The following is a 13183-nucleotide window of genomic DNA, read 5'->3' as shown; positions in this document are numbered from 1 at the left end:
CCTCAGGGATTCAGAGAAGTCGTTGAGGAACTAGTAAAGTGTGAAGACTTTTAACAAAAAGCATAAAATGTCTCAACTACAACACAGGTCAGGAAGATAAAGAATAAGAAAAGACTATGTATTTGGCATAAACTTAACACAGGCTTTTATTGAAAGCATACTACACACAGTTAATACACTTTATAAATGATACAAACTTTAAGAAGATACAGACTTTTCTCTCAGGAAACTTAAAAATTAGAAGGGGAAAAGGGACCTGCATAGCTGCAGCAAAGGATAGAAAGTAGAAAGTCGGCAAAGTATGCTGCAGAGTGTGGTGGGAGTTCAGACACTGCTCCCACTTGTGCATCAGGGAACACCCCCCAAATGAAGTGACATCTTAAATGGGCCTGAGATTCATTAATTTTTCCAGTATAGAGAGGTTATTAGGATCTCATTTTATCCAGAGTTAAAATATGAGTTTTAAAATCTCACAAACCAGGTCAGAAAGCAAATCCTGCATAATGACAACTAGTGTACATTAATAACAGACCATTAAGTAAACATAGGTAAACAGCAACAAACATTGTACAAAAGAGAGTTGAAAGGACATCATCACCATGATGAGTTTTAAGTATGTTTTGAGTCCCTGGGCTGCTGGAATCTCTCCAAAGGAAGAGTGGGAAGAGGTTCACAGTGTGCCCTATAAAAAGAACAGAGAAGAACGTTACTGTGTGTGAGGTGGAGATGAGAACTGAAGAGTAAAAGCAAAGGGACTGGGGAAAGAAGAATTAAGGGGAGAGAGAGGAAAACAAGTACAGGACAACAAGTAAGGAGGGGATAAAAGAAAAGATGGAGACAGAAAACTCACCAGCGCTTTTTAAGCCAAAATGCAAGACCTGTCAGAAGCAGCAGCAGGGGTAGCATCACTGCCAAGATGATCAAGCCCTTGGAGCTAGGACGGTCTGTGGGTTTGGGTGCACACAAGGGTGACATTTCAAGTCCACCCCTTGTTTGCTGCATTTCCCTCATCTGCTTTTTTAAATCTGAATGTTCGCCTCACAAATCTCCTTCCTTCCTGTTTCTTCTCTCATCCCTCTTCAGAAATGAATCTTTCATCTAACCCTCAACATCTTCCTACATCTGCAGCTCTCTCATTTTCACTATTTATTGAATTCTTTTGATTCTTTTGGGATTGGAGTCCATAAATTCCAGTTTTTTTATCTGTCTCTTTTGCTCTGCTTCTGGACCATCTACTCCTCTCCCCAGTGTGGACCCCAGTGTTCTCTTACCCAAGTGGAGGATGATGTCCTGGCCTTCTAGACTGCTGTGTGTCACCCGGCAAGACAGGCCAGATGTCTCGGTGGCTTCCACATCCAAGAAGATCTGAAGATACCATGTCCCATCAGCATTGGGCAGGATACCACTTTGTTGAGAGCCCTGTTGTGCCTGTTCACCCCGCATCCACATAACCGAAATTGGCTTTGGGTAGAAGCCAGAGACATGACAAACCAGCAGCAGATGGTCAGGACCAGGACTGGGGCCAGTGGACAGCCAGGCCTCTGGTTTTACTGCAGAAGACAGGAAAGATGCTCAGATAAGCACTCTAACACAGATTTGGAGGTTCATGTCTTCACATCAGTTTAGACAGACACATGTGTCCCACCCTGGGAATTCATCACACATTATCCCTCTCCCTCTTGACTTGTTATCCTAAATCTGTAGCGAGGGTAGGAAGGTATAATTTTAGAATAGAAAATTCTTGGAGGAAGGATATGGGACTGACCTTGTCTCTGGAGATCTGCCTTCCCTGCATCAAGGAGACCCAAAAGGAATCGTGGGCAGGTGTTACTCATCCTCCATTGTAAGATTTTGTTGACAACAGTGTACTGATTGAATAGTCTGCACATCTGCTGAGCTCTAGTTCCACCCTCTGGAGATGGCACCCATGTGTTGTTCTGGAGGCTCAGGAGCTCTGATCCTTGGTAAGCAAATCGCCAGAAGGGTAGCTTTACTTTCCCAGAGTGCAGCTCACAGCCAAATGCTTTTTGTAAGTCAAAGGGATCTAGAGAAGCAGGATTGTAAATTAGGGAAAAGGGCATTTAAAAAGATGAAATAAGTGAAAGCAAAAAAGGAAGCAGAAGAGAGAAGTTTGGGGGATTTGAGGAAATGGAACCATGTTTGGTTTACTCAGAAGTTCAGAAAAAACATAATTGGTGGTACTTGAAGGTGAAAAGAATGAGTGAGTTTTTTTCCTTTGGAAATGGAAGGGAGTAAAGTGTTGAAAGAGAATGGCATAAATGGTGAGAGCAAGAGAAGAAGGAAGAACTTAGTGTGAGAATGTCGTGTTTTTAATGATTAGGATGAATGAAATGAATTAGGTTACAATGAATGTACAGATAGAGATTGCTAAGGAGACTGAATGTGGGAAAAAATTGGAATAAAAACCTCGTTGAGACCAACATACCCCACCCAACATTGCACCAGCTCATTTTGGGAATTGAACTTACATTCAAGCATCCATTCACTGGCATGTTTATGAAGTAAATGCAGAAATTCATTGTGAAACCTTTGCAATAATACTTCTATTTCTTTCATCTCCTTTTTGTTGAAGTTGCCATTGGACCAGGGCCACAGGGAAATAAAACCATCAGATTTTCCCTTCCAGCTCTTAATCTGCAAATCACCCAACCAAGCAGAGCCCCAACTGTGGGTCCAGGAGCTGTTGTATAAGGAAAATGTACTGATGATTCTGAAGATTTGGTCCTGGAAGGCTATGGGGGGGAAAAAGGGAGAGGAGGAGGGGAAAAAAAGGCATTAGGAAAGAAAGAGAAGAAAGAAAAATGCCAGAGAGGGAAATCTCAGAATATGGAGATCAGGGAAACCATAGTTACCTCAGCAGGCATTTACCTGCCTGGGGCCCCATGCTTTATATAAGGGTTGGGGCAAAAGTAGACTTACAGTTGTTCATAGGAAAAACAATACAATAATGAATAAATGATAACACGAGAATAAACTTTGTTTCATATGCTCAAAACTCTAAACCTACTTTTCCCCCACCTTGTACAACCTTCAGAAAGCACAGGGTCCTAAAGTGATGCTGAAGGGATACTCAGAATGGAACTATGCTGCTCTCCAGGGATACTCTGAGTGGAACTATTCTCACTCTCCAGGTGTGTTCTGAGGACACCACACAGAGAAACACACACACACACACACACACACACACACACACACACACACACACCCTTTTGCACCCAGCTGGGCAGTTGCCGGAGTTCTTACCATCTTTATTGTCACCACCTCCGAGGAGAACTGCTAGCAATGAAATTTGTAAAAACAGCATTACTGCACAGGTGTTACTTCTTTCTCTCAGAAAAGCTTGTCTTTGATTTCTGTTTTAAAGAAACCTACCCCACAATACTTCCATCTGACTTCCTTCTTCTCCAACAGACAAACCAGCACCATCACCCCTGACCCACTAAAAAAAAAAAAAAGCAACATTCTCCTTCCCTAAACCCTAGTCACCAATTCAGCCTCTCATTTCTCCTTCAGTTCTGACTCTCTTCTCAGGCTTTCAGCATCTTCCTCTCAGTAACCAGCCTTCATTCTGTTCATCTTTCACTAATTTAGCCTCTATGGAATAAGTCTTATGTGGTATTGAAAAGTCTTCTCATTCATACAATAAATCCATAAAACTAAATGTCTTTCTAATTCCCATCTGATGTTCTTATGCCCTGCCCTTTTTTGTCACTTTGTCTTTCTCTTGCCAAATTTAAATATTCTCCAAATATTCTGTTATTCTGTCTCTGATCCACCCTACCTCATTCATATCTCTGACACCTCATTGGTTGCCTTACTGATGTTCAGAATCTTCTGTGACTGCTTGTGTAACAGTGTAAACTACTACTCCATTATTCTTAGGGAAGAACCAGTAACCATCACAGAGACAATAGGAACCATGAAACACATTAAGGAAAATGTCTATTCGACCTGGATCGATGTATATTCATTGATATAAGAGTCACTTAGTGCCTGCCTGGATACACTCATCTGGCAACACTCAAGAATATACGGTTGTCTCCAATGCACTCACTTTGTTCAAGGAGCTTTTATTCTACTTAAGATGAAAACACAAAACCAAGAACTGTAAATCTTGGTGTGCTGAGTTTTATTATAAATATAGACTCTAGATAAAAACAAGCCTTCCTGAAGCAGTATTTTGTAAAGTGGCAACTCTTATCTGTTGTCTGCTCAGACTCTGGACTGGAGTGGTGTGCTCAGGGTGTTAGGTCTGTCTACCGCTGTTGTACTGGATCCCCAACATCTCACTGAATGCCTGTTACAGGTGCTCAATGAGTAATCATGAATGATTGAATAATTTGGTTCAGGAATCCAATTATTTTTTAGTCATTCAGATTTTAACATACAGTTTTGAGACATCAGAAGTCATTATTTGTGCTTCTAGTTGGTGAAATGAGAATATTAAACAGTTTTGTTTAGGAGTAAAATATATGCTAATATGCATAAAGTTTACACAATTGCTTATGCTATAAATCTCCCAATACTTATATTTTAAGACTGTGAAGGTCACAGTAAAAAAAAATTACAGTGTAGGTTGCATGTAGAGGAAAAATATTTTAAGACCTCTGGTCAAGATGGAGGCATAGGTAGACACACTGTTCCTCCTTGTGCAACAAAAATAAGGACAGCAAAAATTTAGAAACAAAAAAACAACTAGTACTGACAGAAAATTGAACTGTAAGGAAGTCCGACAACCAAGGAGTTAAAATAGACACATTCATCCAGACAAGTAGGAGGGGCAGATTAGGAGGAGCTGGTCAGAGAGGGGTTGTGGGAAAAAATGGTAACTGGCGGATACCTGGCTCACAAGTGGCAGTGAGCAGACCCAGGAAGGAGGCCAATTGTGGAGGGGCTCGGCGTGCAAGGCAGCTGGCCAACCAGGCCGTCCCATATTCACAGGCAGAAAAACAAAGGGAGCAAGACACACCATGCCACTCAGGGCTCCAGTGTCTCAAAACACCAACTGGAAACACCTGTGGGGGTTGAGGTGCCAAGAGAGACTCCCAGCCTCACAGAAGAGTTTGTTGGACAGTCCCACAGGGTCCTAGAGCATATACAAGCCCACCAACCTGAGAATTAGCACAAGAAGGGCCCAGTTTGCTTGGGAAAAGTGGCAGAAGGGACTGAAATCTGGCAGAGAGTGAAGCAAGCGCCATTGTTCCCTCTCTGACTCTTCCCCACATACAGTCTCACAACACAGTTACTGGATTACCTTGCTCTGGTGAACACCTAAGGCTCCTCCCCTCACTACATGACAGGTACTATAAGACCAAAAAAAAAAAAAAGGCTTAAATGGAATAACAGATCAAAGCTCCAGAAAAAATACAACTAAGTGACAAAGAGATAGCCAGCCTATCAGATGCACAGTTCAAAGCACTGGTGATAAGGATGCTCACAGAACTGGTTGAATTTGGTCACAATTTAGATGAAAAAAATAAAGGCTATGCTACATGAAATAAAAGAAAATGTACAGGGAACCAATAGTGATGGGAAAGAAACTGACTCAAATCAATGGAGTGGACCAGAAGGAAGAAAGAAACAACCAAACAGAATGAAGAAACAAGAATTCAAAAAAAAAAATGAGGAGAGGCTTAGGAACCTCCAGGACATCTTTAAACATTCCAACATGCGAATTATAGGGGTACCAGAAGGGGAAGAAGAAGAAAAACAAGTGGAAAAGTTATTTGAACAAGTAATAAAGAAAAACTTCCCCAATCTGGCAAAAAAAAAAATAGAAAGAAGTCCAGGAAGCCCAGAAAGTGCCAAAGAAGTTGGATCCAAGAAAGGACACACCAAGGCACATCATAATTACATTAGCCAAGATTAAAATGAAGGAGAGAATCCTAGAAGCAGCAAGAGATAAGGAGACAGAAACCTACAAAGGAGTTCCCATCAGACTGTCAGCTGATTTCTCAAAAGAGTCCTTTCAGGCAAAAAGGGGCTAGAAAGAAGTATTCCAAGTCATGAAAGGCAAGGACCTACATCCAAGATTGCTCTACGCAGCAAAGCTTTCATTTAGAATGGAAAGGCAGATAAAGTGCTTCTTAGATAAGGTCAAGTTAAAGGAGTTTATCATCACCCAGCCATTATATGAAATGTTAAAGGGACTCATCTAAGAAAAAGAAGATCAAAAATTTGAATACTAAAATGACAAAAAACTCACAGATATTAACAACAGAACCTAAAAAAAAACACAAACAACTAGAACAGGAAGAGAATCACAGAAATGGAGATCACATGGAGGGTTATCAGTGGGGGAGTGGGAGGAGGAGAGAGGGGGGAAAGGTACAGAGAATAAGTAGCATAAATGATAGGCAGAAAATAGAGGGAAGTTAGGAATAGGATAGGAAATGGAGAAGACAAACAAGTTATATATATGACCCATGGACATGAACTAAGCAAGGTGGCGGGGCGGGGGGGGGGGGGGAATGTGAGTAGGAGAGGGTGTGCAGGGTGGAGGGGAATAAAGGAGTGGAAATGGGACACCTATAATAGCATAATCAATAAAATATATTTCAAAAAATGAAAATAAAAACAAGTAAAAACAAGAGGATTTTGCTGACCTATATGTGGAGCACCTCACAACATTCTAAAATAACACTTATAATATTCTAATGAAGCTAGGATGGAGAAGGAGCTACATTTATGAATTTACCATATAATTGTTTCAGGAGACACTCCCAGGAACTTGGTTCTTCTCGTAGACACAGTAAAGAATTACAGGCCATGGGGCGGGGGAGGGTTGTCAAGGAACATGTATAAAGGGCACGTGGACAAAGCCAAAGCAGGTAGGATCGAAGGTGGGAGGTGGGGATGAGTGGGGCAGAGAGCGTGCTTGGGGGTAAATTAGACAACTGTACTTGAACAACAATAAAAAATTAGACAAAAAGATTTACAGGCCAGTGGGCCTACCAGCAGCATGCAAGCAAAGTTTATTAATGTTAAGTTCTAATAGGAAAGCAAAGCAAGGGTGCAAAAGTCCAGGCCTGGTGGCCAAAAGAGGTGGCTTGGGCACTCCCAAGCCAGAGGCTGGCTGGCCAGGGGTCCTCCATGTGGCAAGAGAGTCCCAAGACCTAGAGAAGAGAGTGAGTCCTTTGTTCTGAGGACTTACATAGCTGATGGGGTGGGGGCAAAGGAGTTACATTTTGATTAGCAGGTAAAGGTGGTGCTGGTATCCCCTGGAGGGATGTGACTCCCCCAGTGTAGGTATGGGTGGGGGTCTGTTAGCTGAATCCTCATCTTGCTCCAGACTCTATTTGTTCATTTTGCAGACATGGCGGGAGGCAGGCTGTGAACCAAAGGTGTTTCATGGGTGTTTTTTGGGGGCGCTGTGGGCCCCTCCCTTTCTACCTTGCAGGCCTTGGGATGAATTTACAGCCTCAAGGTTCTCCTTTTCCCAGCCAGTGGAGACAATACACACAGACTTTCCAGGGCTCCCTGCCTCATACACTGTCGTAGATTCACTTGTTGTTTGGGACTCCTGGCAGCCTTTTCGGACCAGGCTCAGGGTTGTGGGCTTTTGCTTTCAGCCTCCTGTACTAAGTGTTTGTTAGATTGTGATGGTGAGGGCCCTGCCTTTATTTCCCCTCTGGTCACTCAGTCCACTGTAACATTCCCCCTCAAGTGATAGGAACCCAAATCTTTGGGGACTTTGGGCTCAGGGCTACTGGGTCAGTGGGTGAGACATGTCTGCCCCCTCCTCCCTGCCTTGGCCTACTCTCTATCCTACCTAACATAGTCACCTGTCTCTTTTTTCTAAAAAAAATAGCATAATAGACAGCACAGCTGTGTGGCTAAAAGTGAAAAATACTTGTAATTGTATCACCCAGGTTCAGGAATATAGTAACCACTCTTGGCTGGTGTTTTATTATTTAAAAAATACTACATATAGCTCTGGCCAGTGTGGTTCAGTTGGTTGGGCATCATCCCACACAGCTAAAGGTCGCCAATTCAATTCCCTGTTGGGGCACATACCTGGGTTGCAGGTTCAGTCCTGGTTGGAACTCATATAAGAGACAACTGATTGGTATTTCTCTCACATCAGAGTTTCTCTCCCTCTCTTCCCCCACCCCAAAATAGGTAAATAAAATATTTTTTAAAATACTATATATAATAAGTAAATTATTTGAAGTGATGTATACATTAAAGAAGGTGTCTTTAAACAGGAGCACACATAAAACAGGGCTGTGTATTCATTAGTTGACGAAAATGTTCTGACCAGAGATTCACAGGAACTGTGTAATTTCCCTAGGAGCAATGGATCAGCGTTTAGTAATTAAATGTTTGCTGTGTCTTCAACACAGCAGCCATAACTGGTAAGAATGTACTGTGTGTACACTCCTTGCTTTGGTCTCCCTTTAGTCCTGAATGTCAACACTCTGTTCTCTTTTCTTGACCATCTTTTTGCTTCTGTTACATGCTTGTACTGCTGCCTCTCAGACTGCACCTTTGTCAGTGCTTCTCAGATTTTAATGTACCTAATGAGTCGCTTGCTGATTTTTCTAAAGTGCAATTATGATTCAGTAAGTCTGAGGTGAGGTCCAAGAATATAGATTTCTAACAAGCTCCAAGGTGGTAACTCTGCTGTTTGTCCCCGAACCACACTAAATAGCGAGGACTGTATCCTGCCTTTCTCTTTTTGTTTAAAATACTTGGAAGAACAGTTGCATACAAATAGTCTTCTACAGTTGTAAGAATGGTTAGAGGCCAAATTGTGTTTCTCCTCAGGGATTCAGAGAAGTCGTTGAGGAACTAGTAAAGTGTGAAGACTTTTAACAAAAAGCATAAAATGTCTCAATTACAACACACATTAGGAAAATAATAAGAAAAGACTATATATTTGGCACAAACTTAACACAGGCTTTTATTGAAAGCATACTACATACAGTTAATACACTTTATAAATAATACAAAGTTTGAGAAGATATAAACTTTGCTCTCAGGAAACTTAAAAATTAGAAGGGGAAAAAGGCCCTGCATAGCTGCAGCAAAGGATAGAAAGTAGAAAGTCGGCAAAGTATGCTGCAGAGTGTGGTGGGAGTTCAGACACTGCTCCCACTTGTGCATCAGGGAACACCCCCCAAATGAAGTGACATCTTAAATGGGCCTGAGATTCATTAATTTTTCAGTATAGAGAGGTTATTAGGATCTCATTTTATTCAGAGTTAAAATATGAGTTTTAAAATCTCAAAACCAGGTCAGAAAGCAAATCCTGCATAATGACAACTAGTGTACATTAATAACAGACCATTAAGTAAACATAGGTAAACAGCAACAAACATTGTACAAAAGAGAGTTGAAAGGACATCATCACCATGATGAGTTTTAAGTATGTTTTGAGTCCCTGGGCTGCTGGAATCTCTCCAAAGGAAGAGTGGGAGGAGGTTCACAGTGTGTCCTATAAAAAGAACAGAGATGAACGTTCAGAGATGAGAACTGAAGAGTAAAAGCAAAGGGACTGGGGAAAGAAGAATTAAGGGGAGAGAGAGGAAAACAAATACAGGACAACAGGTAAGGAGGGGATAAAAGAAAAGGAAAGATGGATACAGAAAACTCACCAGCCAAAATGCAAGACCTGTCAGAAGCAGCAGCAGGGGTAGCATCACTGCCAAGATGATCAAGCCCTTGGAGCTAGGACGGTCTGTGGTTTGGGTGCACACAAGGGTGACATTTCAAGTCCACCCCTTGTTTGCTGCATTTCCCTCATCTGCTTTTTTAAATCTGAATGTTCGCCTCACAAATCTCCTTCCTTCCTGTTTCTTCTCTCATCCCTCTTCAGAAATGAATCTTTCATCTAACCCTCAACATCTTCCTACATCTGCAGCTCTCTCATTTTCAGCTCTTTCATTTATTGAATTATTTTCATTCTTTTGAGTTGGAGTCCATAAATTCCAAATTTTTTATCTGGCTCTTTTCCTCTGCTTATGGACTAACTACTCCTCTCCCCAGTGTGGACCCCAGTGTTTTCTTATCCAAGTAGAGGATGATGTCCTGGCCTTCTAGACTGCTGTGTGTCACCCGGCAAGACAGGCCAGATGTCTCGGTGGCTTCCACATCCAAGAAGATCCGAAGATACCATGTACCATCAGCATTGGGCAGGATACCACTTTGTTGAGAGCCCTGTTGTGCCTGTTCACCTCGCATCCACATAACCGAAATTGGCTTTGGGTAGAAGCCAGAGACATAACAAACCAGCAACAGATGGTCAGGACCAGGATTGGGGCGAGTTGATAGCCAGGCCTCTGGTTTTACTGCAGAAGACAGGAAAGATGCTCAGATAAGCACTCTTAACACGGATTTGGAGGTTCATACCTTCACATCAGTTTAGACAGACACATGTGTCCCACCCTTGGAATTCATCACACATTATCCCTCTCCCTCTTGACTCCTTATCCTAAATCTGAAGGGAAGGTAGGAAGGTATAATTTTAGAATAGAAAATTCTTGGAGGAAGGATATGGGACTGACCTTGTCTCTGGAGATCTGCCTTCCCTGCATCAAGGAGACCCAAAAGGAATCGTGGGCAGGTGTTACTCATCCTCCATTGTAAGATTTTGTTGACAACAGTGTACTGATTGAATAGTCTGCACATCTGCTGAGCTCTAGTTCCACCCTCTGGAGATGGCACCCATGTGTTGTTCTGGAAGCTCGGGAGCTCTGATCCTTGATAAGCAAGTCGCCAGAAGGGTAGCTTTACTTTCCCAGACTGCAGCTCACAGCCTAATGTTTTTTGTACCTCAAAGGGATCTAGAAAAGAGGGATTGTAAATTAGAGGAAAGGGAGTTAAAAAAGATGAAATAAGTGGAAGCAAAAAGGAAGCAGAAGAGAGAAGTTTGGGGGATTTGAGGCAATGGAACAAAGTTTGGTTTACTCAGAATATAAGAAAAATATAATTGGTGGTACTTGAAGGTGAAAAGAATGAGTGAGTTTTTTTCCTTTGGAAATGGAAGGGAATAAATTGTTGAAAGAGAATGGCGTAAATGGTGAGAGCAAGAGAAGAAGGAAGAACTTAGTGTGAGAATGTTGTGTTTTTAATGATTAGGATGAATGAAATGAATTAGGTTACAATGAATGTACAGATAGAGATTGCTAAGGAGACTGAATGTGGGAAAAAATTGGAATAAAAACCTCATTGAGACCAACAAACCCCACCCAACATTGCTCAAGCTCATTTTAGGAATTGAACTTACATTCAAGCATCCATTCACTGGCATGTTTATGAAGTAAATGCAGAAATTCATTGTGGAACCTTTGCAATAACACTTCTATGTGTATTATCTCTTTGTTGCTGAAATTGCCATTGGACCAAGGCCGCAGGGAAATAAAACCACCAGAGTTGCTCTTCCAGCTCTTAATCTGCATCTCACCCAACCAACCAGAGCCCCAACTTTGGGTGAAGGACTGGGTGTGTAAGGATAAAATCTCTATGATTCTGAAGATTTGGTCCTGGAAGGCTATTGGGGGAAAAAAAAGATATGAGGAGGGAAAAAAAGGCATTAGGAAGGAAAGAGAAGGAAGAAAGAAAGGTGCCAGAAAGGGAAATCTCAGAATCTGGGGAGAAGAGAAACCATAGTTACTTCAGACATTCACCTGCCCAGAACCCCATGCTTTATAGAAGGGTTGGGGCAAAAGTAGATGTACAGTTGTTCATAGGAAAAACAATAAAATAATGAATAAATAATAACACAAGAATAAACTTTGTTTCATATGCTTACAACTGTAAACTTACTTTCCCCCCACCTTGTACAACCTTCAGAAAGCACAGGGTTCTAAAGCGATACTGAAGGGATACTCAGAATGGAACTATGATGCCATTCTCACTCTCCAGGTATGTTCTGAGGACACCACACAGAGAAACACACACACACACACACCCTTTGGCACCCAGCTGGGCAGTTGCTAGAGTTCTTACCATCTTCATTGTCACCACCTCTGAAGAGAACTGCTAGCAATGAAATTTGCAAAAACAGCATTACTGCACAGGTGTTACTTCTTTCTCTCAGAAAAATTTGTCTTTGATTTCTGTTTTAAAGAAACCTACCCCACAACACTTCTGTCTGACTTCCTTCTTCTACCAACAGACAAACCAGCACCAGCACCCCTGCCCCAATAAAAAAAAATGCTCCTTCCCTAAACCCTCGTCACCAATTCAGCCTCTCATTTCTCCTTGAGTTCTGACTCTCTTCTTGGGCTTTCAGCCTCTTCCCCTGTGTACCAGCCTTCATTCTGTTCTTCTTTCTCTAATTCAGCCTCTATGGAATAAATCTTATGTGGTGTTGAAAAGTCTTCTCATTTCTACAATAAATGCTTAAAACTAAATGGCTTTCCAATTCCCATCTGATGTCCTTATGCCCCTGCTCTTTTCTGTCACTCTGTCCTTCTCTTGCCAAATTTAAATATTCTCCAAATATTCTCTTCTTCTCTCTCTGAGCCACCCCACCTCATTCATATCTCTGACATCTCATTGGTCACTTTAGTGATTTTCAGAATCTTCTGTGACCACCTGTGTAACAGTGTAAACTACTACTCCATTATTCTTAGGGAAGAACCAGTAACCATCACAGAGACAATAGGAACTGTGAAACACATTAAGGAAAATCTCTATTCAACTTACATTGATGTATATTCATTTACCTGAGAGTCACTTAGTGCCTGCCTGGATACACTCATCTTGCAACACTCAAGAATATACTGTTGTCTACAATGCACACACTTTGTTCAAGGAGCTTTTATTCTACTTAAGAAGGAAGCACAAAACCAAAAACTATAAATCTTGGTGTGCTGGGTTTTATTATAAATATAGACTCTAGACAAAAACCAGCCTTCTTGAAACAGTATTTTGTAAAGTGGCAACTCTTAGCTGTTGCCTGCTCAGACTCTGGACTGGAGTGGTGTGCTCAGGGTGTTAGGTCTGTCTACCGCTGTTGTACTGGATCCCCAACATCTAACTGAATGCCTGTTACAGGTGCTCAATGAGTAATTTTGAATGCTTGAATAGTTTGGTTCAGGAATCCAAATTATTTTTTAATAAATGATTATTTTTAATCATTCAGATTTTAATATACTTTTTTGAGACATCAGAAGTCATTATTTGTGCTTCTACTTGGTGAAATGGGAATATT

General features: G+C 41.5%; 2 protein-coding genes across 2 annotated transcripts; both read right to left on the bottom strand.

The window, feature by feature from the left end:
* Positions 1–484: 484 nt before the first annotated feature.
* Positions 485–3401, bottom strand: LOC123825242 (T-cell surface glycoprotein CD1a-like). The gene is made up of 6 exons (XM_045848608.1): positions 3265–3401; positions 2490–2753; positions 1766–2044; positions 1272–1550; positions 851–944; positions 485–682 (listed from the first exon to the last, which is right to left on the bottom strand). The coding sequence occupies exons 1-6, from the start codon at positions 3323–3325 to the stop codon at positions 610–612; spliced, it is 1050 nt and encodes a 349-aa protein (XP_045704564.1). The 5' UTR covers positions 3326–3401; the 3' UTR covers positions 485–609.
* Positions 3402–9041: 5640 nt separating this feature from the next.
* LOC123825248 (T-cell surface glycoprotein CD1a-like) lies at positions 9042–12111 on the bottom strand. The gene is made up of 6 exons (XM_045848620.1): positions 11974–12111; positions 11252–11515; positions 10530–10808; positions 10031–10313; positions 9621–9699; positions 9042–9460 (listed from the first exon to the last, which is right to left on the bottom strand). Exons 1-6 carry the CDS (start codon positions 12032–12034, stop codon positions 9449–9451), a joined length of 978 nt encoding a protein of 325 aa, XP_045704576.1. The 5' UTR covers positions 12035–12111; the 3' UTR covers positions 9042–9448.
* Between the last annotated feature and the right edge of the window lie 1072 nt (positions 12112–13183).

The sequence above is a fragment of the Phyllostomus hastatus genome, unplaced genomic scaffold, assembly GCF_019186645.2.
Source record: "Phyllostomus hastatus isolate PE091 unplaced genomic scaffold, TTU_PhHast_1.1 phas_contig_1317, whole genome shotgun sequence".
Taxonomy (NCBI): domain Eukaryota; kingdom Metazoa; phylum Chordata; class Mammalia; order Chiroptera; family Phyllostomidae; genus Phyllostomus; species Phyllostomus hastatus.
Note: the sequence above shows the minus strand (reverse complement) of the source record. Positions and strands in the feature narration are given on the sequence as shown.